The following is a 25,549-nucleotide window of genomic DNA, read 5'->3' on the forward strand; positions in this document are numbered from 1 at the left end:
GTTTACAGGCAGCTCAGCTCACCAACAGGAGACGGGGGGAGGGGGGAGCTGAAGATTTGTCCAATAGGAGGGGAAGGCGGGGCACAATGAGGGAGGAAAGGGGCGTTAGCCCTGAAAAGAACGCGAGTACGAAGGGGAGGACCTGGGAGTGATTCCAACCAATAGAGAGGGAACTGTGGGCGTTGCCGGAGGGGCTCTGTCCAATGGGAGGGATCTAGGGGCGGAACCAGAGCGCCACGTGCAGCTGGCGCTGAGCCGCAGACTGGGCTGGAGGCAGCGGCATGGCGGCGTTGGAAGCGAAGCAGCAGCAGCAGCGAGGGGCCGCGGCGGGGGGAGCCGGGCGCAGGCGGCGCAAGGTGGGGGCGGGAACAAGAACAAGGGCGCCCATTGGGGAGGCGATGGGGATGGGGGTCGGCTGGAGCAGGAAGTGAGGAGCTGGTGGGGGAATTGGGGACTAGGGGGACGCACGGGCGGCAGGGGGCTGGGTGGGGGAAGCGGGGGACGGGCTGGGTAGGGGGAATGGGGCAACGGGCTGGCTGGGGGAAGCAGGGGATAAAGGGGCGGGGCAGAGGGAATGGGGTAGGGTGCTGGGTGGAGAAATCAGGGGATGGAGGTCCTGGGTAGGGGAAATGGGACAGGGGGCTAGCTGGGGAAGCAGGGGATAAAGGGGCTGGGCAGAGGGAATGGGGTAGGGTGCTGGGTGGAGAAATCAGGGGATGGAGGTCCTGGGTAGGGGAAATGGGGCAGGGGGCTGGGTTGAGGAATTGAGAGCTGGAGGGGTTGGGTAGGGGGAACGGGGTGGAAGGCTAGAGGGATTGATAGGAGCTACGGGAACGGAGGTGGGTGGGGATTTCCTAGGCTGGCTAAGATAGTTGCCTATCGCTTTTTCTCTGATTAGTGTGGGCTGGAGGTGACAACATTGTAGGGATCCTAGGGTGGTGCAAGGATTGGGTGCTCCCTACCCATTGCCCCCCTCCCTCCCAGTTATGAGAGGGGAGACAGTGTGGGCTGGTGTGTCGTCCCCCCCCCTCCCCCACATACCTTGTTGCTGTAGCCAGGATGTGCTGAAAGAGGGTTTTGTTCTTGAGGTCCCTGATGCAGAGGAGAAATCCTGGCAGAAAGCCCGCTCGAAGCTGGATGAGGAGATCTCCAGCGACTCCGATGCAGAGAGGTAATGCATTAGCCCCCGACCCCCCCCCCCAGTGGGTGTTGACCCAAAGGGTCCCTCCAATAACCACCTTGCAGAGCAGAACCCAGGAAACATCCCTACCCACGCACACTCCTCCTTCCACTCCAAGGTGCCCAAACACTGTAGAGGTGAGGGCCATAGAAATACAGAGAGAGAGATCCCTCCTCTAGGGGTTCAGTGGGGGAAACAAGGTGGGACACCCAGAGCTCTTCTTTTGTATGCTTTTCCTGAGATCGCTGTGCAACTTTCTACAATCAGGAGACAGTGGTTTTGGAGGCCTGTCCCAGACTGGGAAATGAACTCCCCCAGGAATTAAGGACCATCACCACAGGGTGTATTAACAAAAATCCCAGACCACTCCACTGCATACACTTCTCACTTTAGGAGGAGAGGAGAGAACAAGCATATGAAGATGTTACTCACATTGCTCAGCTGGAAAGCACTCAGATGCTACAGTGATGAGCATGGTGTAAGTATCTACATAGAATCTGGCTCCATGGTTCTACGTAGGCTGTTCCATCCTGTTCATTTGGCTGGCATCTTGCAGAACTATAGTTAAGTTGCACAAAGCACTTCGTTCCAAGCCAGACTTTCACAGTCCCTCTCACTTAAAGTGGTGGGGGCCACTGTTTCAGAAATGTGGGGTCTAATACTAGGTGGTGGGGACCCTCTCCACTTCATGTTATTTCTTGGTTAATTACAAAGAACTTGCCCTTTTATACACTTCTAAATGAAGTTGAGTGGTGCCTGTTTATGTACTTAAACTGCTGTGCATGAATGTGTTTCTGTACACAGACTTCAGTCCAAAAGTAGATTGTATTGACTGGATACTAGACTACAAATGGTCTATAAAGTGAAAGGTGTTATGGTTGGAGGAAGAGACCTCTTCCCGTGCACACCCCCACCCTCCCTCTCTTCCCCTGTAGCCCTACATTTGGTGGGAAGCGGAAGAAGGACAATGAGGCAGATGAGATTGAAGAGACAGCACAGGAGAAGAAGCTGAGATTAGCCAAACTTTACCTGAAGCAGCTTCAAGAGCAGGGTGAGTATTTGGCAGGCTGGGTGCATTTGGCTGGGCAGTGCAGGGGATGCTATTGAGGAGCAAGGACATTAGTAGCTGTACCTCAGCCCTGCTGCTCTTCCTTACTGATTTGCATGCAGGAATTGTGCCTCTTCCCTGTTATACTCAGGCTTCAGTGCTGTAATGACTGGTTGCTTTTGCTTGATGAAATTTACTATTAAGCACAGACCCAAAAGAAGAGGCAGTCTAAACTCCTTGGGGACAATCTAAATAGTTTAATGGATTTACTAGTATACAGTGAAGTATAAAATGAAAAGTGACAAAAATGCGGTGTCTCATACTCCGTTCCTGCTTGCTTACTTTCCTAAATGTGGCAATTCAGCATAGGTTTCCCAGTCACTACACAAATCGAATCTATGGTTTGTCTTGACATGTAACAATTGATGTGTTGTCCGTGTTCCAAGTAACTTGAAAGAAAAACTCTGAAATGCTTTCTTTGTCATCTGCATTGTTATGTCCTGAAACTTGTTGTAAGTCATCTGCTATGTAAAATACTATTTTTCTTGGATAAAGTCTGCCACAGTGGCAGAATAAGCTGCTGGTCTCTGAGTGCATCAGCTGAGGTGTCAGGCCTTGCCTAGCCTGGGACAGGATTCTGCAGTTCTCCTACTCTTAGACTGGGCTACTATATCCTGGGTATCAAGGCTGGTTATCCTGCAGGTGTGATTGAGTTTGACACCTGCAGTTTTTCACTTTAGGAGTCTGATCAGTGGTAATGTAAGATAGTGGACTTATTGCTGGAGTTTCCCCTCGTGGATCGGTGTGGCAGAGCATCTTTTTCCTCATCTAGCGCCCCTTGCTGACAGCTGGTCCAGCCCTGCAGGGGTCTCTTCTCATGACATGGCCCTCTGGTCAGGTCACACTTTAGTCCCATGCATTTTGGGGTAACAGTGTTGCAGCTCAGAGGTACCAGAACTCTTCCACCCTTCTCAGGGTTGATCCTCTGCAGGCTTTGCCCCCATCCCAGGCTCTGCAGGGCCTTTCCTCTCTTACAGAAGGCTGCCTCCCCAGGCTTTATCCCTGACGGTCTGGCTCCTCCCAGGCCACTGACCCTTAGGGCTTCTTTCCTAGAGCAGGGTTTCTTAAACAGGTCTGGCCAATCATGGCTCTCACTGGCTGTGGATTGCTGCTCTGAGCCAAGTCCTTCAGCCTGTGCCGCTTCCAGCAGTTCCCATTGGCCCGGAGCAGCGATCCGCAGCCAGTAGGAGCAGTGATCGGCCGGACCTGCGGACGGGGCAGGTAAGCACACCGGCCCGGCCCACCAGGGGCTTTCCCTACACAAGTGGCAACCCCTGTTTGAGAAACCCTGCCCTAGAGTCTCTCTCCTCCCTGCCAACTTACTGTGAGATGTTGGGCAAGGCCATCCCTTCTCTGCACATCCATTTCAATGCTTGTTAAAGTGGGGACAATACAGGAGCCATGGGCATGATGCAGTTCTAGCTTTCAGCTGCATTCACACTAAGCCCTGGCTCCATTCCCCGTTGAACTGACAAAATCACCACCTAACCCAGCAGGGAACTGACCCAAAATAGGACTTTGCAATGGCAGGAACATTCCGAGACATTAGCAGCTTTAAGATTCCATGGCACATAACAACAAGCACATCATGTTTTCCCAAGATTTCTCTGTGGTGCCAAAGGATGCATAGACTATAAGCTTGGATCCTACAATGCCACACTTGTCATAAGAACCTCTATAAAATAGTGACCCAGTGAGGAAGCTTCAGGTGTGTCAGTCACACCTGCAGCACCTCCTGTCCAGCTGTTTTAAAAATTTTCCCTAGAAAAGGATATAAAACGTTTATGCAGCCAGATGAAGCCCTGAAGTATGCTCAGGAACTGCTTATAGCATGCGCACAGTGATAAACTCTGCCTTAGGCCTGGTCTACACTACGCGTTGAAACTGATTTTAGCAGCGTTAAACCGATTTAACGCTGTATCCGTCCACACTACGAGGCCCTTTATATCGATATAAAGGGCTCTTTAAATCGGTTTCTGTACTCCTCCCTGACGAGAGGAGTAGTGCTAAAATCAGTATTACCATATCGGATTAGGGTTAGTGTAGCCGCAAATCGACGGTATTGGCCTCCGGGCGGTATCCCACAGTACACCACTGTGACTGCTCTGGACAGCAATCTCAACTCGGATGCAGTGGCCAGGTAAACAGGAAAAGCCCCGCGAAATTTTGATTTTCATTTCCTGTTTGCCCAGGGTGGAGCTCTGATCAGCACGGGTGGCAATGCAGTCCCAAATCCAAAAAGAGCTCCAGCATGGACCGTACAGGAGATACTAGATCTGATTGCTGTATGGGGAAACAAATCTGTTCTATCAGAGCTCCGTTACAGAAGACGAAATGCCAAAGCATTTGAAAAAAAAATCTACAGGCTACACAGTGCTGCGTGACAAGCGTAACAGGAAGCCAGAGACTCAAATGGACGCTCATGGAGGGAGGGTGGGAGTACTGAGGACTCCAGCTATCTCACAGTTCCCAGCAGTCTCCGAAAAGTATTTGCATTCTTGGCTGAGCTCCCAGTGCCTGTAGGTTCAAACATGTTGTCCAGCGTGGTTCAGGATATAGCTCGTCAATTTACTCCCTCCCCCCATCGCGTGAAAGAAAAGGGAAAGAAATCGTTTCTTGACTTCTTTCAGTGTCACCCTCTGTCTACGGAATGCTGCTGGTAGACACGATGCTGCAGCAGTGAAGAGCAGTATCCGCTCCTCTCCCCTCCCCGGTGGCAGACGATACAATATGACTGATATCCGTCGTCACCATCAGCCCGTGCTTGATAACTGCTGAATACCCCTGGCTGGCCTCAGGGGCGCCTGGGTAAAAATAGGAATGATTCCTGGTTATTCCCAGTAGATGGGACAGAACGGCTGGTAACCGTCCTCATCGTAGCAACTGGGGGCTGAGCTCCATCAGCCCCCTCCCTTTCCTGTGTAAAGAAAGTCCAGGCAGTACAGAATCTATCTTAGCAGTGGCATGCTGGGCTCCTCTCCTCCACACTGCTTAATGTCCTGCCTGGACTGTCATAGCAGCGGGAGGCTGCCTCCCCCTCAGTTTATCTCACTAACAAGTCACTGTTTGTTATTCCTGCATTCTTTATAACTTCATGACACAAATGCGGGGGACACTGCCACGGTAGCCCAGGAAGGTTGGGGGAGGAGGGAAGCAACTGCTGGGGTTGTTGCAGGGGCACCCCCCCGTGAATGGCATGTATCTCATCATTTCTGCGGGACCTGACACGGAGCAGCTGTGCTCTCTGATACACTGCTTCTCTAGTACACTTGCCCCATATTCTAGGCAGGACTGACTCTATTTTTAGAAACCATAAAGGAGGGATTGACTCGGGGAGTCATTCCCAGTTTTGCTTTTGCGCCCCCGGCCGACCTCAGCCAGGGGCACCCATGATAGCAGCAGACAGCACAGAAGGACAGATAACCGTCATCTCATTGCCAAATTACCCTGGTAGGAGACGGTACAGAACGACTGGTAACCGTCTCTGCTATCATGCAAAAGCAAATGAATGCTGCTGTGTAGCGCTGGAGTATCGCCTCTGTCCACGGCATCCAGTATACATACGGTGACTGTAAAAAAAACAAAACAAAAACACTGAACGGGCTCCATGGTTGCCGTGCTATGGCGTCTGGCAGGGCAATCCAGGGAAAAAGGGCGTGAAATGATTGTCTGCCGTTGCTTTCCCAAAGGAAGGAATGAGTGACGACGTTTACCCAGAACCACCCGTGACAATGATTTTTGTCCCATTGGCCACTGGGCTCTCAACCCAGAATTCTAAGGGGTGGGGGAGACTGCGGGAACTATGGGATAGCTACGGAATAGCTACCCACAGTGCAACGCTCCGGAAATCGACGCTAGCCTCAGACCATGGATGCACACCACCGAATTAATGTGCTTAGTGTGGCTCCGTGCACTCGACTTTATACAATCTGTTTTATAAAACCGGTTTATGTAAAATCGGAATAATCCCGTAGTGTAGACGTACCCTCAAAGTGGTAATGCAAGAGCTAGAATGCTTAAGTTTCCACTTGTTGATATGGGGGATGCATGGTCTGCTGTTGACCAGGAGTGTGCTCAATGATCTGGGGCCTAAATCTGGAGCAGGAGGTCTGACCAAGTAATCACTCGGGACCAGCTCCCTGTATTTGCATAGTTAAAAGCCTGTGCTAACCTTCCAGTGTGTAGTTCTTTGAGGGCTGTCTGCTGCTTGCTCCTCCTCTTGGAGAGTAAGCTTTGCTAATGCAGGAATGTTCATTGCTTCAGTCGTATGTCACCAGCCTTCTTGCTGTGCATGCGGAGCTCCATTCCTAATGTGCTGTCTCTGTGCTTGTCTCTTGGGCAGAGGCGGAAAAGGCAGAAGAGAAGGCCTTGGAGGAGGACTTGGTTGCTGGCCGACTGAAGGAAGATGTGGTGAGTAGGCTGCTTGAGGGAGAGGAGTTAATGGATTCAGGGGCTCCTTGCTTGCTTGCTGACATCTTCTCTTTTGAATCGCACCTGGTTCTTCCCTTCTGATGCTCCTGGGGATTTCCCCCCTCCTCCCCCGCCAATTCCTTTCAGCCTGCTCTTGAGGGCCTGTCTTGTGGCTACAATCTCTGAGATGAGTGTCTGCTCACTCCCACACAAATATGCATTTGACTTTTACCGCAGCGTCAAACATCCTCCAGCTGGGGAGAACGTGACTTGAATCTCTGCATGGAATTTCTCTCTCGCGCGCGCACACACACACACAGCCTAACACATGCATTGGCTTGGTGTTAATATAAAGCATTGGGAAGTTATGTTCACTGCCTCATGGCTAAGATCAAGTGTACTCTCTCCACAATTCTGTCCATCCATGTCAAGTATCCCATAACACCTTGCATTTGCAGAAGTAAGCTTTGGCTTAGGAAGACAGGAGAACGTTCAGGATCAGCACACAAGACTGTTTTACCATAGCAAGAGATAGGGAGTAGCTCTCTCAGGCTACTACTAGAATGTCCCAGAGGAAAAAGATAAAGACCATGTTCTGCCATCTTGCAAACTGCAGAGATGCCTTCACAGGTCTAGTAGCTGGAGTGCATGCTCTCAGAACAAAGAGGTAAGGGGGTACAGCATGGTACCAGAAAAACAACATAGAAAGCTGATTGGTTAAATCTAGTTTCAGGTGATGTACACAGCACTTCTTGTAAATGGGTCGGATATAAAAAGATGACTTTAGGCTGGTGACTTTGGGAGCACATCTTCAGTGTAAGATGAATTTAACACTTTATGAGAGATTCCTGTTCTATGCTTTTTATTGGCTTATAACATATCTATCTCATAGAACTGGAAGGGACCCCAAGAGGTCATCGAGTCCAGCGCCTGCCTTCACTAGCAGGACCAAGTACTGATTTTGCCCCAGATCCCTAAGTGGCCCCCTCAAGAATTGAGCTTACAACCTTGGGTTTAGCAGGCCAATGCTCAAACCACTGAGCTATCCCTCCCCCCAGGGCAACAAGCCTGGGTGACATTGGTGGTTTGGTTTTCTGGAATGTATTTCAGGCCGAACCAAAGTGTGGTCAAGCAGTTAACTGTGCAGCTGAACAATTTTTTGTATCTAAATTGTCCTCAGTCCACATCTTGTAAGGGCAGAATAGTCTCCACTGTGCAGGGACTGAGTGCCTAGGGCTTTACTGCTTGTGTCTTAACTGCCTCGTACTTTCAACAGCTTGAACAGAAGGGAAAACTGCAGCGACTGATCGCCAAAGATGTAAGTTTGCAAAGCTTCGAATGAATAGCTCTCAGAGTTGGGCAGGGGCAGGGAGAGGTTGCTGGCAGCCTGTTCTCCCTGAGGGGTAGGGGGGCATGTCATGTGATCCCTTTCTGGAGTGGCTCAGTCTCCCGGCTGTCAGATCAACTGTTCTCTCCCAATGCAGGCGCCTCGGATGAGCTTGCTCCTAGTTCAGTTGAAAATAACAGCATTTGCAAGATAGGGCAAGATGGTCCTGCACTGACCTGGGACTCTTGTGGATCCAGGTTTGCTCTGGAAGTGTGGCCTAGTGGATAGAGCCCTGGACTGGATGGCAGGAGACCTAGGTTCAATTCCATGCTCTGCCACACACTTCTTGAGTGACCTTGGGCAAGTCATGTGGCATGTTTGTGCCTCAGTTTCGTATCTGTAAAATGGGGATAATAGCATTGCCCTATTACAGGGGTGGTGGTAGTGCTCTGTTATGGTAATGGGGGTAGGGGGGTATATAAGTACCTTAAATATTTGAAAATCTTGGCCTTATAAAGTTGAGTGCTGACAGCTAGATCTTTGAGGTGCTGCGCTCCCACTGAAGTCAGCCCATCCCATCACCAGGGATAAAATAGCTCACAACCCCATGCAAAGTCTGTGGCGCCAGAGCGCTTTGTTAATGAGGTGCTGTGTGTGAACAGTTGCAGCCTCCAGATACAGCAGCTATCCGAGTGCTGCGAGGTCACCAGCTGCCCATCACCTGCCTGGTCATCTCTCCAGATGACAAGTACATCTTTTCAGCTGCCAAAGACTGCTCCATCATCAAATGTGAGTTTTTTTCCTAGGCCACCTCCCCTCTTAGTCCAGTGGCTTGCAGGTTTCAGCATTTCCAAAGACAGTTGTGAAGAGCATCCTCTCCCATAACCTGGCTGTGCTCCATCTCCCGGCAGGTGCTGTGCTCACACGTTAGAGCTGTGAAGGGCAGGCTGTCAGAGCTTGTCAATTTCTAGCTTTGCTTGTAGCCTCCTCTTCTGAAGGGAAGTCTCTTGCTTTGTTACAAGCTAGATTTTAGTGCTGGAGTAGCACTGACCCTGCAAGCAGGATCTAAATCTTGAGAAATGTCCACTAATTTGGGGGGAGGGGGGGTCCCCTCAGTTCTTGAGTGCTTAACTCCAAACACGTACACCCCTGTTTTTCAGAAGTGCCATGCACACCCAGCTTCCACTGCCTTTGGGGGAGGGGAGGGAGGCAGGCAGGCAGAGAGAGAAATGGGTGCTTAGATCTTAAGGGCCCAAAATGAGTTGACCCTCCTGAAAAAATGAGTCACAGTCTTTACCATTCACAGTGGGCTAGAAGGCACTGTTAAGTATAGCGTCAGCTCTGCCCTCTGGCAGCTTGCTTTGGGGCTGGTGCAGGAACTCCACTGTACTGTTGTGATCCTCCTGCACCTTGCTCTGAGCAGATGTGGATAGCTGGTATCTCCTGCCTCATTACCAAGGAGTTCCTGTTAATGGAGTGAGACAGGTGAGCTGGGACCAGCAGGTGTGTCTTGCACTCTCTACTTCCTAACCCTCTGGGGAGGCGCTGGCCCTGTCTCTGTGGCCCTTGGCTTGCCAAGAGGACACGCTGGCCAAGGCAGCCCTGTAGAATGAGGCAGGAGGTGACCGATGCAGTCTGCTGCAGGGGATGTGGAGAGTGGGAAGAAGTTGCACGTGATCCCTGGAGGGAAGAAGGGGACAGAAGCCCAGCACGTCGGCCACACAGCGCATGTTCTCTCCATGGCCATCTCGTCAGATGGCAAATACCTGGTAAGGAGGAGCGGCCGGGCCCTGCCCTCTCCCCTGCTGGCTGGCTCACCCTTGTTCTGTAGTCACGCAGTGAGAGGAGGCTCTTGCCGTTTGAGTTCTTGGCACTCGCTGGCAGCTTCCTGCTTCATTGCAAATGCTGGACCCCCTTTGATCCCCCACCCTGCTGCCCGCTCTCTGTCCCTGGCCCTCAGAGCTGAGTGGGCTGCTCTGACAGGTAGAGCTGGGCACTGCCACCTTCCAGAAAGGATACAGGAGCTGCAAACAGTACATCAGCTGTGAGTGCATGGTACACGGCTTGTATGATGAGACCTTGTTGGGGGAGCTTGCTCTGATAGAAGCAGGGCTGATGGCTGCTGTGCCATGATTGGGCCCATTCACCTGTCACTGACGGCATACAGAATATCACTGCTGCCTCTCTGGCCAGCTGCACGGCTAGATCTCACCAGCCTTGGGCTCCAGCGTTGGCTGTGGCGCCAATGGGACCACCCTGAGAGGAGGAGGAAGGGCAAAGGCTGTTTGCTCTGTATGCTCTCCAAGGGAAGACAGTGAGCTGGGAACAAAACCAAGGAGTGGCTGGTGGGGAATCCCACCTCCCATCTGGCTGAGACCTCTCCTGCTGGCTGGCTCTGCCCCCTGAGTCTCCCTGTGGGCCTCTGAAATGGCAGCAGAGCATAATAGCGCAGCCATGCAGCCCGCTGTGATGACGCAGGCCCAGGAAAGCTTGTTAGGGGCTGCTGGTGAGAGTGTCCTCTGTCCCCTGCCAGGCCACAGGAGACAGGAACAAACTGATCATGATCTGGGAGGCTGTCACATGCAAGCACCTGTATAAATTCACTGGCCATCGAGACACTGTGACGGTGAGTTGCTGGAGGGGAGTAGCTCAGACACAACTAGGCGGCTCCGAGCACTCAATCCTTCCACGCTGACTTGGGAAACATATCGAGGCTCTGCCTAAAAGTCAGGGAGCCCTTCCTCCATGGGAATCCTCTTCCCCCTTTGCCGAGTGCCTTTCTTCTGAGGTGCTGAGCTCGGGACGGGTGGGAAGTTTGGCTGCTTTCCCTAGAGTAGTCGCCTTGGAGAATGCAGTTTTGGATTGGCATTAAAGCCATTCTTCCGTATTTAGCTCCGGTCTCTCCCCCCATGCAGGGTTTGTCGTTCCAGAAGGGCACTCACCAGCTATACAGCGCCTCACACGATCGCTCCGTCAAAGTCTGGAACGTGGCTGAGAATGCCTACGTGGAAACTCTGTGAGGACCCAGTTCTCTGTGCCCCGGGGCAGGAGAGTCAGGAAGCCTGAGCTGGGAGGATTATGTGGCTTTTGGGGTGACCCTGGAGATGGATGACTGGGATTCCTGGGCAGGGGGCTCCAGCAGACTGGCCCAGCAATGCATTTGGCCCCCAAGCTGTCCTATGGTCACTGCTCAAGGCTACCCTGCCCTAACAAGCAGTCCATTCAGTTTGGTGGCACCCATGGTCAGGCTCACCTGATCAGGAGCCCTCCTACTGCATCAGTAGCTGTGATATGGCTGCAGCTCAGAAATCTGAGGGCCTAAGTCATTCTTCCTGAGCGTGGTTCCCTGAGAGAGACGTCACCATGTCTTCTGCCAGCTGTGTCTGATGAGAGGCCAAGTATTCTGTGGCTGTAGCCACAAGCTCCCCATCCAGGAGAACCAGTGATCAGCATTGGCCATGCGGTGGTGGTAGATGGTGACCATCCAGGCTGAGAATGCAGAGCCTGGGTTGGAAGGGATGTAGAAGGTGCCAGGCTGGGTTCCCTGAGTTACTGAGACTGGGTCTCATCTTCTGCTTGGTTTGCCCCCGACTCCAGGTTTGGGCACCAGGATGCGATCACGGGGCTGGACAGCCTGAGCCGGGAGTGCTGTGTCACGTCAGGAGGGCGAGACGGCACTGTCCGGGTCTGGAAGATCCCTGAGGAGTCTCAGCTTGTGTTCTACGGGCACCAGTAGGTGTGGGCAGCAGCCCCTGCAGAGGGTGGGGAGGTCTGCAGGGCATCTGCTTCGCTTAACCTGCTTCACCTTCCGTGGCAGCTCCTCTGCCAAAGCCATCTGGTGGCTGCAAGCAACTGCGCTGCGATCCCTGGTCTGTTCTACCTCCCCTCTGCTCTGCAGCCCAGTGTCTTGTCAGATGCCTCCCAGCACCTGCCTCGTGCAAGGTTATCGGCCACACCTGTTGAGCTGGTGGTGGCACATGCTACCTTGCCTAGTGCCTGCAGGAGTGATGCAGACATGCGGGGGGGGGAGGCTGGCTATCGGCCATCCACAGCACTGCATGGTGCATGGGACCGCTTCTCACTGCAGCAGCTCCTGAAAGCAGCTCAAGCCAAGCTCCTATATCACACTGGTGCGGCATGGAACTAGGCCAGCCAGGCTGAACCACAGGGCAAGCAGCTCAGTCCGCAGGAGGACTCGTTCATGCCAGATCCCAGTGGGGGAGCAGCCAAAAGGGGAAATGTGCCCTACTGGGAGGTGACCTAGGGAATGCTCCACCTCCAGGGGATGCCTGTTGCAGTGAGGGGCTGCCAGGGAGGCCTGTTTTGAAGCATGCTGCGTGCCACCAGCACTGTCTCCTTTGAGGGGTGGTGTTGGAAGCCCGGTCTGACCTCAGCTTAAGTTCTGGGGCTACCATTGCTTCTGGGGCTCTGGCACCCTGCAGGGTAACTTCCCAGGGGGCCCACAACCACAAATCATTCTCCTCCTTCCCTCTGTTCATTTTAGGGGCTCCATTGACTGTGTCCAGCTGATCAACGAGGAGCACATGGTGTCCGGTGCGGATGACGGGTGAGTAACCTTGCTGGAGACATGCTAGGGGTGCTGCAGACCTGGGCTTTGGCACATAACCTCATCCGCTCCACGTCTCACAACAGGTCGGTCGCCCTTTGGGGTCTTTCGAAGAAGAAGCCGCTCACAACGGTGAGGCAAGCGCACAGTAACTTTGGTGCCCAGGGCCTGGAGCAGCCGTACTGGATCTCCTCGGTGGCCACCCTGCTGAACAGTGACGTTGTAGCCACAGGTGCCTCGCGCTGTGAGACCCTCGCTTTTGCTGTTGCTTTGGGACTGGGGCGGGGAGGAAGGATGCAGTACATTGCAGGCCCCCGGCAGCTGGGCGATCTCGGCTTCCTGCCCAGCTCTGGGCTTCCTCCTCGGCTCTTATCCTCCCTGCAGCTTGGGCTAGCACTCTGTACAGCTGGGACAATGCCTGTCTCGTGGGCGGGGCCTGGTTACTGTTTGAAGTGCTCTGAGGGGCTTGGCTGGAAAGGGCCCTGAACGGGTCATTCCTCAGGCTCCTAACTTCTCTCTTCTTCTGGGAACCTGGCTCTGCTTTCCTGGCAGCCCTGGGGAATTTACCCACAACTCGCCCTGTGCTGCCCTCAGCTGTCCCAGGCCCTGCCAATCCTACAGCTCCTACCACAGGCTTGCCACCCTGGCTTAGAAACTAGCTGAGGAGTGGAGAAGTCCTGCTTGGATGGGAAGGGAGTGGTTTGGGGCAGGCTGGGAGGGGGAGGTAGGGCTTGGTTTGAACTTGGATCCATGTCACATACAATAAATGACTGGTGAGCTCAGAGCAAGAGGTGCAAATGCTGCTCCTGGGTTCTGGGGACATTGGCTGGGCCTCTCCAGAGAGCTGCGGCCTTGTGACCAGTCTGTCCTGTGTGTCACTGGCAGGAGATCGCTGCATCGCTCTCCTCTCTGGTCCTGACTTGCTCCCCCAGAGTGATGAGGATCCACTGCCGCCTAACCCCAGGCAGGATGATGATTTCCCCCTAGAATAGGCCAGCTTGCTGCTGCAATTGCCCAGCCAGTAGCTTCAGCTTCCTGTGGTCCACGTTGTGTTGGTGGGGTGGCAGGGGGAGCTGGGCTGTGTGGAGCGCCAGTCATGGATGCCAGCAGGGCTTGGTGTGGTGGCAGGGCTGTGGGACACTGCGCTAGCTTGGATCGGTGCAGATCGCGGGTAAGCGGGCCCAGGGGAGGTGCAGGGCCTGGCTGCCCAAGGCCCTCACATTCTGCTCTGTGACCGCAGGCTCGCACAGCTCCAGCGTGCGGCTGTGGAAGTGTGGCGAGGGATTTCGAAGGCTGGAGCCGCTCTTCGACATCCCCCTGGTAAGAAAGGGACACGGGCGTGCGGGCAGGAAGGCTCCCTCTTGGCAGGCGAGGCTCATGGGAGCGAATGCTTGGGGCTGAGCAGAGATGGGAATTTCCCTCTTCTGTCTAGCTGGGTTCCTCTTCCCCAAATGAGTCTGCTGTGCAGGTTGGGGCGGAGGGGTGAGGTTTTGCTGGGGTCCGGAATAAACCCAGAGGGGCTCCCTCTCATCTGGTGTGTGAAGCCAGTGAATTGCTGAGATTAAATCCTTCCTCGGCCTGATTGAAGTTGCATTGCCCTAATGGGAGCCCTGCACTCAAGTGTCCCGGCAGACTAATAGCTCTCAAGCCTGCAGTGCTGTCCTCATGCCTCTCTCTCTCTTCCTCTCTCTCAGATCGGCTTTGTCAACAGCTTGAAGTTCTCGAATGCTGGGGATTTCCTGGTTGTTGGGGTTGGACAGGAACACAGGTACCGGCCCTGCTGCTAGCTACAGGCTGCATGGGGTCTCCAGGGGCTCTGGCCCAAGGCCCCAGGCGCTAATCCCAGCCCCTCTCCCAGCCCTTGGGGTCGTCCCTCTGCAGAGTGCAGTCTGGAGGAGCTGGTGATGGGGTGGAGCCTGTGCTGGGGGCTTAGAAAAATCCAACATTTGGCATTGGACTCTTATTCAGCTGGGAATTCAGCTGGGAAGAAGGGTCTGTTAAACGCTGGGGAGGGGCAGCTTTCGGGGTGAAGCATGCGAGGAGTGGGCTGTCTAGGAGGGGAGGGCAGGAAATGGCACTAACCCTCTTAAAAGCCCTGCTGGCACTGGTATGAAACTCCTCCTGCCATTGCTTCAGGGCAGCCTTACCAGTGACTTGCTTTCTCCTGGGCGAAATGGAGACAAACCTTCCCCTTCTGTAGACCAGAGATGGTGCCTCTGGGAGGCTGGATCTCTGCAAAGCACTCCAAGAGCCCCTGGCAGGTGCTAGAGCAGCGTGAAGCACTGAGTGCCAGCACCGAGATCCTCTGAGGAGGGAGCTCGGCTTGGCCCCAGGTGGCTTTCTTGCTAGAGAATGGTAGAAACAAAAGCTCAGGGTGTGTCTCTCGTTCAGGTTGGGCCGCTGGTGGCGAATCAAAGAAGCCAAGAACAGCATCTGCATCATCCCGCTTCAGAGGACGGTGGCTGGCAGCGCACAGCCAGCTGATGGCTCCTAACCCTGCTCCCCTCTTGCATACAGTCGCGTTGCTGCTAGAGCTTTGTGAGACTAAGTTAAAACTTTGTATTAAAAGTAAACCCCTGTGTAAAACCCTGCTGTCAGTGTTGGCCTGTCTACGGCTCGGATGCTTTGTCACAAGTGAAACCGGGAGGCAAGGACGTCCTCTCTCTGACCAGTTGCAGGCTGGGCACAAGAGGAAAGGGAAGTGCAGGATATGAAATGAAAAGCCCAGGCCACCCTCGCTCTGCAGCCAGAGCTGCATGGCAGTGAGGAGGATCTTCGACAAACGTTCTCCTGTCCCTGAAAGGCCAGCGACAGAACCTGCTCCATGTGAGCTGCTGAGACCTGGCCTTTTGCGGGGGAGAGGGGAATGGACATGCAGACTAAGCAGCCTCAGTCTGATTTCCTCCTTTCCCAAGAACAGGCCAGAGCCACTCACTCAAATAGCCCGTGACCTTCAAGGGCATGTTGCAAGGGGCAGCCCTATCTCTGCCTGCCGAGATCCCATGAAGAATTCCCTTTCTCTACCACTCAGATGTTGGAGTTTGTGGCAGGGCCTAGGATTCTCTCTTCCCTTTCCTGCTTAGCGTCAGGGATCCAGACCTCAGTTCGGGGGGCGGGGGGAGTGCGCAACAGATCTGGAGAGACTCTACTGCCTGTATTCAAACAAGGAGACAGGCCTCTTATGCCTCTGCTCCAGAAATGTAGCGTGCAATCACAGCATGAGCCCTCCCTCATTCTGATCAATCTGCGGGTGGGTTTGTTTTTGTTTTGCTCTCCCTTGGTCTCTGCTGCAGAGCTTTGGACTGCTGATGCAGATCTCTGTTGGACGTGCCATCCAGGGAGATTTGGAAGCTGCCACTCATGGCTGCTTATGTACTAAAGTTCAAGTGTCACTCGTTTTTGTCTCGAAACTTGAGGCATTTTTTCAATGCATCTGTGCTAACAGCAGCCACAGCCTCGGAGACTGCATTAAGTGCTGTCATGTCCGTTTCCACCTGGGATCTGTCTCCAAGAAGAGCAGCTCTAAACTCTGCATTTTGATCAAACGAGCATGCAGTGGGGGGTTAGGCTGTTTAGTACTAAGCTAGAAAAGCTGGACCATTATAAAACCACCTCCTGTAGTTAAGATTTTAATCTCAGCTGTGATACTATGTGTTTTGTTCTTTTAAACAGAGCTGTTCCTTAAAGCCTTGCAGGCTACTGCCTTAAAAACAGTGACTGCCTGCATGCTGCTTTTACATGGGCTTTCGACTGCTATTCTCATTATCTGAGAGCTGATGGCTGTGCTAGCTAGTTAGCTTGTGTGGGGGAGTCGGGGCAACAGTTCTGCTCCTGGACCTTCAGGGATAAGTTCAGCTCAGCTGCCTATGCCAGCTCGGTTCCTGTGCATCAGCTCGTATGACAGCTGTCTGCTCAGCTGCATTGACTCTACCTGGAGTGGTATTGTACCTGAGCTGGGCCTCCATGTGTACTGTACCTGGGGGAATGACACCAATGCTAAGAGTAAAACAAGGCCTAGTGTCCCTCCCCACAGCCTGGGCCAGAGGATCACCAAGCACATCATCTGATAGTTTCATAGATTCTAGGGTCAGAAGGGACCAATGTGATCATCTAGTCCGACCCCCTGCTCAAAGCAGGCCACAGAACCCTACCCATCCACTTCTATAACAAACCCCTAACCTATGACTGAGTTATTGAAGTCTTCAAATTGTGGTTTGAAGACCTCAAGCTGCAGAGAATCCACCAAGTGACCCATGCCCCACGCTGCAGGGGAAGGCGAAAAACCTCTGCCAATCTGCCCCGGAAGAAAATTCCTTCCCGACCCCTAACGTCCTAGCGTTTGCCCTGTTACAGATCAGACACAACCTTGGCCTGAGGTCTTAGACTTTAAGGTCAGAAGGGACCATTGTGATCATCCAGTCTGACCACCTGCATAACACAGGCCACAGAATCTCACCCACCCACTCCTGTAACAAACCCCTAACCTATGTCTGTTATTGAAATCCTCAAATCATGGTTTAAAGACCTGCCTTAGCCAAACAGTGGCTTCAACTTGCCAGTGGAGCTAACCCTGTCCCAGTGTGCTCTCTTTGCTACTCTCAGCCCCTGGCTGCTGCACACATGGAAGACAGCTGTGTGCCTTGCATAGTGGGGCAGTGAGGACAGGTCATTAGAGAGAGCGTTAGCTGTCTCCAGTTCAACAGGCAGATGTACAGAGCCTGATGTGGAGTGCCAGCCCTCAGGGAACAAATGGAAGCGTTCAGGAGCTCAGTTCACTCCATCCTTGCAGCCCTAGGCCACAAGCAGATATTAGCATCTGTTTAGGGAAGGAAAACCTAAGGAGGGGGAGGGAAGTGATTTTCTTGAGCTACAGCTACAGCCTCTGCTGTGAGGACTCAGCCCAGCCCTGAAAGGGCTGCATGCATTCTGGGTTGTAGTCATGAGCCAAGGCCCTGGAGAAGGGGAGGAAGGGGCTACTGGCAGATGCATTGTGGGTGGTGTCCATCTCTCCCCCTCTCCCTCTCCAGCAGGGGAGCAAGCTAGGTAGCTTTGGCCTCCCCTGGGGTTGGCTTGGAAAAGTCACTGCTTTTAGCATGGGCAAGGGTTCAGCAGCCTGCCGCTGCTGCCAGGGCAGTGTTGACTGGGGTGGGTTGCATCTCACTGCTGAGGGTTGCAAGCTGGGACCTGAAAGCTGCCTTTAAAGAGAGTGTAATCAAACTTGGTGCGACAAGGGCTTTGGCCTCCAGCCTGGAAGGACACAGGTGCACCTCTGCTGGGGGTAAGCAGAATCATTGCTGGAAGCAATAGCACGCATCAGTGTAGCACCTTGCTGGTGCCAGGGTAGGGCAGGGCTGGGCTCTGCCCCAGTATCCTCTGCTGAGCACTACTGTGGCCTTGGGATGACCTGATTCTGTTACTACAGCCCCCCATCTGTCCAACACCCCGATAAGGTGACAGAAGTACATCTAGCAGTCCAGACATCCCAGCCTGGTGCAGAGGTTGTTACACCTCCTCCTGGCCCAGGAACCGCTCCCCACCCGCTGCCCTGAGGCGCTGCCCAAGGTTCCTGTGTTAAGAGCTAGTGCTGTTTCTTTTAGCCATGCTGCTGCTTCCCTGGGTCCTTTTCAGCCCCCGGGGGCTTGCCCAGGAGTCTGTAGTAAAACAGCCTCACCGACTTCTCCCAGCTCCTCGCTCTGCTGCTGGAACAGGCACCCCTAGCTCTCCTCACCCTCTTTCCAGGGCCTAGAGCCCACTTGAGCCTGCCTTCCCCCAGCCAAGGAGGGCTGGCTCTGGAGGGAGTCTCTCCTGCCTAACTTTTCTCCAGCTTCAGTCACTAATTATAATTAATTTGCCTGCTCAGGAGGGTTGCTAGGCCCACGTCTTAAAGAGCCAGACAGGCTATAATACTTAGCTAAGGCATTGGGCTGTGTTAGCAGGAAGGGCATCAGTGCAAGTGGCTGGCTTTGCATGTGTCTAGCCCATGGCTCATAGGAGCTGGGAGGCAGGCACCTCCCATGCAGGAAGGCAGTTCTGATCTAACAGGGGGCTGAAACTTCCCACAAGCACAGCTGGCCCTTGCTATTGGCAAGTGAGCTGCCCAAATACTTAGTATGCTGCCATCCCCTTTACCAGCCTCCTACCCCCTCTGCATTAGCGGAGGGATGTGGGTGTGGCATGTGAGGGGAAGAGTTCATAATTAGCCCCTGCCCTGCTGCAGGATACTACTACCTCACCTTTTACACAGCTCAGTAGCATCATCTTCATTTCACAGCTGGGGAAACTGAGGCCCAAGCCCACCCAGCAGGCCAGGGACAGAGCTAGGACTAGAACCCAGGTCTCCCCAGAACCAGTCCAGAGATCTATTCAGTGGGCCACCTTTGCTTTTCTACTATAGCAACTGCATCGTTTTCTCACCCCAAGGAAAAAGCTTGGTGCTGCCTTGGTTTTTAAAGTGAAGGCCCAGGGACTCCTGCTTAGCTTCCCTAACCTGCCCCCTTCTAGCACCTCAGTGCACAGAGGATTGACCTGACCTGCTGCTGCAACACTGTGTATTATTGTTTGTAGTACGGTGACACAGAGAGGTGGCAGCGGGGCTGGGAGCCCTATTGGGCAGCCCATACACTGACGAGTCCATAGGACAAAGGGTGTCAGATCCTTGCATGATAGAGGAACTGAGGCACAAAGTGATAACATGACTTGCCCATGGTGTGTCACACAATCTGGGGTACAGCAGGGCACTGACCCCACATTGCCTGACTCACACAACCCTGCCACTCCATAATCAGTCCCTGGAGCCCTGCAGTTCTGCCAAGAAGACACAGACACCCAGCTCTTGCCTTTTACTCCAGTGAGAGGCCCACATGACACCGACGGGAGTCCGTTAAAAAAAATGCACTTTATTTACATAAATTACAAAAACCACAAACTGGTCACAAAAGATCTACGCTTAAAAACTCGCTTGGCATGTAATACATGTGTCACAATGATAATTATCCTAGTCAAGGGCCAAAGAACACGCACATTTTTGTTAGCAGCCAGCTAATTATTATAATTTTCTCTCCAGCCAAAAGGCTCCTTCCAATAAATAGTTTATAAAAATTAAAAAAAAACCCACGAGATACAGAGTTATATTGCCCAGCCCAGCCAAGCCTGTCATTTGGTTTTCAGGATTTCCTTTGCATTGAGTGCCAGTGGCCACAGGTACAGCTGTCCCTGGAGTGAGGGGAGATTAGTGATTAGAAGCAGCGGAGCAGGATGCTGATTTTAGGGCTGATTGCTAGTTCCTGTCCAGTAGTCAGGAAGAGTGGTGGTGCTAACAGGCGTCCTGCTGGAGCGGTGGATAGTATGGTTGGAAGGGGGCATTGGCAGAAGGACAGGACATTGGCACCGGTGTCATGGCTGAGGGCTGGGCACAGCTACGAACACTGGAATTCTAGCATTTAGCACCAACATCATGGGGCTACTGTGAAAAAAGATGCGACCCACAGAAAACTCTTAAGAGAGATCAGCAGCACATTTGCTTAAATAATAACTAATAGCTCACCTTGTTTAAATACTTCTATAGTTCTACAGTAAACATGGATTTTTTTCCATCAGTCAGTTGAAAAACACTGGTGCGAACTCTTTAGCACTACCCAGCCCACCAGGGCCTTGATACTGATAATGCCTAACAGGAAGTGCTGTCTAATGATGTCATTTGAGACACAGGAAGAGCAGCTCAGCATCTGAATGCATTTGAAAGGCAGGCAATGCATTGCTGTGAAATTAACCACTAACAAATTCTCATTAAGGATCCAACTTGAAATCTAACTGATTAACAAAACAAATAGTTACAAGTAATTTACCCATGGCCCTCTACAAACACTGGGGACTTTTGAAATCCCATTTTCCTCTTTCTAAATGTCTCTCCCTGGGGCTGTGAGAAAGACCCACACAAACAACAGGAAAATGACTATACATATGGGGTGCGGAGGGAGGGGAACCTCTACACAAAGTGCTGTCAAGTGTAAAAAGGAAACATATGGGAAAAAAACAGACACCAATTTTTGATTCTTTATCCTGAGCCTAGGAGTCACTTGTAACCATAATGGGTAACATAATTCAGTGTAAAATGTACATTAGTGTATTCCTTTAAAGCAGAGGTGGCCAACCTGAGCCTGAGAAGGAGCCAGCATTTACATTGTCAAAGAGCCACAGTAATACATAAGCAGCTCCCTCTCCTCCTCCCATGCCTCCCACCCACTGGCAGCCCTGCCAATCAGTGCCTCCCCCTCCCTCCCCGCACCTCCCGATCAGCTGTTTCCTGGCGTGCAGGAGGCTCTGGGGTGAGGGGGAGGAGCGAGGGCACGGCAGGCTCAGGGGAGGGGGCTGGAAGGGGTGGAGTGGGGGCAGGGTCTGTGGCAGAGCCAGGGGTTGAGCAGAGAGCACCCCCTGGCACATTGGAAAGCTGGCACCTGTAGCTCCAATCCTGGAGTTGATGCCTATACAAGAAGCTGCATATTAACTTCTGAAGAGCTGCATATGGTTGGCCACCCCTGGGGGGATTTTTTGTAGCATCCTGCATAGCCATGGATACCCACCGACCATTTTTGGAGATCGTGGCTCAGATGTGGATACAAATTTTGTATCTGCACTGGGCCTAATGTTTTGGTTTTGATTCTTTATGACACATAAAGACAACCTGGAAGGATTTGTCCCTGCTTGTTTTGTCCACTTACAAATCTCAGGAATAGCTATATAAGAACAGCCACTCTGGTTCAGACCAATGGGCCATCTAGCCCAGCAACCTGTCTTCCGACAGGTGCGAGTGGGATACTAATGATGAGTAATCAGGATTATGATGATGTCCCTACTTTTGCTGGAGAACTCCTTGGAGGCCTAGAGAACCTGAATGGCAGCGTTCTCAGCCCTCAATTGAAAGGCCAAGGCATGCTGAACCTTTCACAAAGAGTGTTTTCCTCCCAGGAGTGTGTCCGGTGTTAGAATTAAGTGGGGGATTTACAATAAATAGAACCAAGAGTTTTAAAGAGCCTCACTGAACATGCTTTTCCCTCTTCAAGGCTCTGGGAATGTCACTAGTTGTTCTCCAGCAAACATATGCATATTGAGACCTGATATTTTGAATTTTGGGGGGCAAAAAGCATCGTTTAAAAAAAATCTTTCAGGCCTATTTATGCATCACACAGAAAACAGGCAATTTTGGGACCAAAATGACGCTGTTTGAAAGGCTCCGAGCAGCTCTGGACAAGAGTGGAACCTTTTGCACTCACCTGCTGGCTCTCGGTGGATGAAGGTGCCAAGAAAACTGCAGCGAAGCAGGGGAGCAGCTTTGCTGCCAGAGTGTTTGGCAGCTGTAAAGCACAGATCCAGATGGTTTATTGCTGCTTTTGCTGCTGCACCAGCGCTCGGGCAACTTTGGCTGCTGGGTGATGTCATGGTCAGGCAGCTCCTGGCAGGGTCAGGAATGGGAGTGGTCTGAGGCACCCTGGCCCTCCACGGAATCAGACCAACCCCTCCCCGTCCTGCTGCTGATGAAGGACATGGGGCATTCTGGGGGAACAGCCCCTTGGGCAGCCTAATGCAGTGGGAATGTCCTTTTCCTGCTGCCTGTAGAGGCAGAGAGTGGCGAGCACCTTTGGACTCCAGCACACCACAAATCCAAACCCCTGTGGAAGCAGGGAGCAGCATGACGTGCCCCCCCCCTTGACCTCCAAGCAGCAGCTGTGCCCGCCCCCCAGTAGAGGGCCTGAAGCATCTGTTGGGGGTTTGTTCCTCCCTGCTCTCTGTGTTGTGGGACTCGTTCACCCTAGAGGCCCAGTTTCCCAAGACAGGACACAGAGCTCCCCCTGAAGTCAGTCCCCAGGACTGCAGGCTGCCAGATTCTCACTCGCTCTCTGCGTCTGGCTGGCCCCACATTTTCAGGTCTCTCCCTCCATTCTCATACCTCATCATTTCTCCATTTGTAGGTGTTGTTTCAGTCCAACGCTACCCTCTTCTGTCAGTGTCCCACACTAGATGCTGACAGGGCAGCCCTCCTGTGCCATGCCTCACCCCGGCTGGCCCCTCCCTCTATCCCTGCTCCCTGGCTAGCCACCATGCCCGTCCCGACTGCCCTTGCTAAACAAAACCCTACAGTCCCGCACATACGGCAACCCCCAGGTAGGGTCCCTCTAGCCAAGTCAGGTAATGCGTCAGCAGGAAGATCATGGGTACAACCCAGATTCCCAGGGTCAGAAATCTCTGATGTGGAAGCACCTGTTTGTCCATTTCAAAGTGAGTCTCTCACAGCTCAGAGGGGGCAGGGGGTTCACATTCCAACCAGAGATCTTCCTGCAAAATCAGCAGCAGCCCTGAGCCCCGCAACTTATACAGTCTGAATTCCTTCCCAGCGCCGCGGGACAGCATAGTCTTGGAGAAGGGCCTGTCTGTTCTCTTCAAGCCATAGCACCTTTGACCCCTTCATATTTGCTCTTTCGGGGGGGGAAGGGTCCTGCTTCTTTTGGGGAGGGAGAGGAAGAGGGAGCAGCCAATGGGGATCTGGGACTTTCCCCTGACCCTATTCCAGTGCAGAGAGAAGTGGGGAAGTACAGATGCTTGGTTTCTGCTCTCTCTGATAATCTGGCCAGCAAGAGGTAACACAGGGTGGATCTGCCAGGAGATCCATCTGGCTCAGCGCTGGCTCCCCAGGGAGATGGAGTCGTTCCTCCAGGCCCCAGCGGGTCTGTTCAGTACCGTCACGACCGCCCCAGCAGGTTTGTGTCTCTCTGGGCCGAAGCTGAGGGAGCAGGGCAGCGGAAGGTGGCACCCAGTTCTCACGCAACGGTTCCTCTCCTTGGGGAAGGCCGGCCCAGCGAGTGAGACGGCATCAGCGAGCAGGCTGGGAGCACAGCTTTGAGAAACAAAAGGCCCAATGGGAACGAAAAAGGCCTGCGCCTTCGTGCAGGGGTCTGCACTGAGGACCATGCCCTTGCCCATGGGAACCGCAGAGCATTTCATAAGGATGAGGTTGTGGAGTCCACCACTTCGCGGCCATTACACACCGTGGGGACTGACTGAGAGGCCGATCCTGGCAGGGGAAGAACACAGAGAGGCATCATGGAACAGAAGCTGGACCTGGATCCCAGCCCCACCATCGCCACCTGCTGCACCCTGCCTCCTTCCCCATGGCTTGGAGAGAGCACCCTGGAGTGGACGCTGTAGCCCCATGTGCAGCCATGGGGCTGAGGCCACATCTGCTGCTGATCCCATGCCCCAGGGCCGTCCCTTCCTCTCTCCATGCCCCAGGGCCGTCCCTTCCTCTCCCCCTCTCACCCTGCCTACAAACTGGGGGTGCCTGCCCCTGCCCTCCAGCCACCATCCCCTCCTGCCCTGCAAAGATTCCCCTACCCCCCCAGGGAAGTGGCAGTGGCGACTACATGTCACGGAGGCACACATGTCCTCAAACATGCAGGAGATGTCAGCATTAACAGAAACCGTATGACATTACAGGGCAGGGCGGGGCAGCTCAATGGCTTGTAACATTTTCAATTCAATGGCCATTGACATTTGAATTACAAAGCTCTCAAAAGGGAGCTGGTGCACAGGGTCACCTGGCCATGCTTCCATCCCCCACAGCATTCAGCCCCCCTTCAGCAACAGGAGGACAGACACCATGCTCTGTGCCCAGGGCCAGGGAGCAGTGCTGGGGGGCCGCCAGCTACTCACCGTGCGAGTGGCTGGAGCCGGCTGCAGTCACGCTGAACCGGTTGGTGGCCACGCGGTGGCTGGCAACATTCTTCTGGGGCTGGAAGAGGATGATGTGGAGTTTGGGGGTGAACAGGCAGCCGAGGACCACGGTGCCGCTAAGGCTGACGGAGATGCACATGGTGGTCGTCTGCACCTGCAGGGAACAGAGGGGAGACATCAGCCCAGAGTAAAACACCCACAGAGATCCAACCCATCACTGAGTAAAGGCCACACCTGATGTCTGACCTGCCCTAAGGCACTGTGCCTGGCTACACCTCCTGCAACCCCCTGCACAGCTAGCATAGGCTCAGAGGGGATATCCATCCACCAGCTTCCTTTGAACAGTTTCTATTTTATCCCCACCCCAGCAGAAATGGGACAGAACCAAAGCCCTGATGCTGAACTCTGCAGGAGTTTGGATCCAGCTCCAACTTTGTGGTTAGCTCCTATTATCTCTGTACAGGGACAAACCCAAATCCTCCATCAAAATCTGTTGCCTGATCTGAGAGACAGATCTAAACTTCCCCACACAGCCTCTTGTCTATATCCTAAACAGATGCAAACTCCAGCCCTTTACAGATACTCCCACCGTATAGCAGATCTGTGGGGACACAGCAATTTTGGTTTGCAAAGTTCCATACAAACAACTCCACTGGTTGCTATCTGTTGAACTGGGTAGAAGAGGGTGGTATGCGTGCATTCACACGAGTGTGCGCACACATGCACACACACACACAGAGACACACACACACACATACACACACACACACGCACACCCCGACCCACCCTTTGGTTTCACCTTGAATTTCAGCTCCAAAACTCCATGTGGAGCTCAGAGGAATCTACCAAATTTTGCTTAGTGCTTAAAGCCATGCAAAGTTGTTGATCCTTCAAAGCCCTTAAGCACAAGACTAGCCCCAATGCCTTCCCCAGAATCAGGGCTGGCTTTATGAATGGTGGAGCCCGATTCGAATACCCTGTGGTGGTCCGGGGCTTCGGCGGCACTTCGGCGGCGGGGGATCCACTTTGGGGCTTCCGTGGCACCAAAGGACCCCTCGCCACCAAAATGCTGCCGAAGACCCAGAGTGGACACACACACACACCCTGCTGCTGGGTGAGTAAAAAAAAATTAAAAAGACGCCTAAGGCGCAGGGCCCTCATAGGCACGGGGCCCAATTCCGGGGAATTGGGGGAATCGGCCTAAAGCTGGCCCTTCCCAGGATGACAACATTA

The 25,549-nt window shown here is 53.2% G+C and overlaps 2 protein-coding genes across 3 annotated transcripts in view; one reads left to right on the plus strand and one right to left on the minus strand.

Annotated features, from left to right (window-relative positions):
• The first annotated feature begins 252 nt into the window (after positions 1 to 252).
• RRP9 (ribosomal RNA processing 9, U3 small nucleolar RNA binding protein) lies at positions 253 to 15,181 on the plus strand. Of its 2 annotated transcripts, none has more exons than XM_030570308.1 (15): positions 253 to 356; positions 1,089 to 1,171; positions 2,116 to 2,231; positions 6,631 to 6,698; positions 7,975 to 8,016; positions 8,688 to 8,814; positions 9,670 to 9,794; positions 10,559 to 10,651; positions 10,941 to 11,041; positions 11,623 to 11,757; positions 12,530 to 12,592; positions 12,679 to 12,836; positions 13,833 to 13,912; positions 14,287 to 14,360; positions 14,984 to 15,181. In XM_030570308.1, exons 1-15 carry the CDS (start codon positions 282 to 284, stop codon positions 15,084 to 15,086), a joined length of 1,443 nt encoding a protein of 480 aa, XP_030426168.1. In that variant the 5' UTR covers positions 253 to 281; the 3' UTR covers positions 15,087 to 15,181. The 2 variants fall into 2 exon arrangements, with proteins under 2 accessions (XP_030426168.1, XP_030426170.1); XM_030570310.1 differs by having other exon boundaries at positions 12,679 to 12,824.
• Positions 15,182 to 20,986: 5,805 nt separating this feature from the next.
• GRM2 (glutamate metabotropic receptor 2) overlaps positions 20,987 to 25,549 on the minus strand; it is a 75,090-nt gene continuing 70,527 nt past the window's right edge. The window contains exons 5-6 of the mRNA XM_030570736.1: positions 24,296 to 24,470; positions 20,987 to 23,657 (exon numbers count right to left, since the gene is read on the minus strand). Of these exons, the coding sequence (XP_030426596.1) occupies positions 23,584 to 23,657; positions 24,296 to 24,470 (249 nt within the window). The 3' untranslated portion in view covers positions 20,987 to 23,583. The remainder of the gene's footprint in view (positions 23,658 to 24,295; positions 24,471 to 25,549) is intronic.

This window comes from Gopherus evgoodei, chromosome 7, assembly GCF_007399415.2.
Source record: "Gopherus evgoodei ecotype Sinaloan lineage chromosome 7, rGopEvg1_v1.p, whole genome shotgun sequence".
NCBI classification, from domain to species: Eukaryota; Metazoa; Chordata; order Testudines; family Testudinidae; genus Gopherus; species Gopherus evgoodei.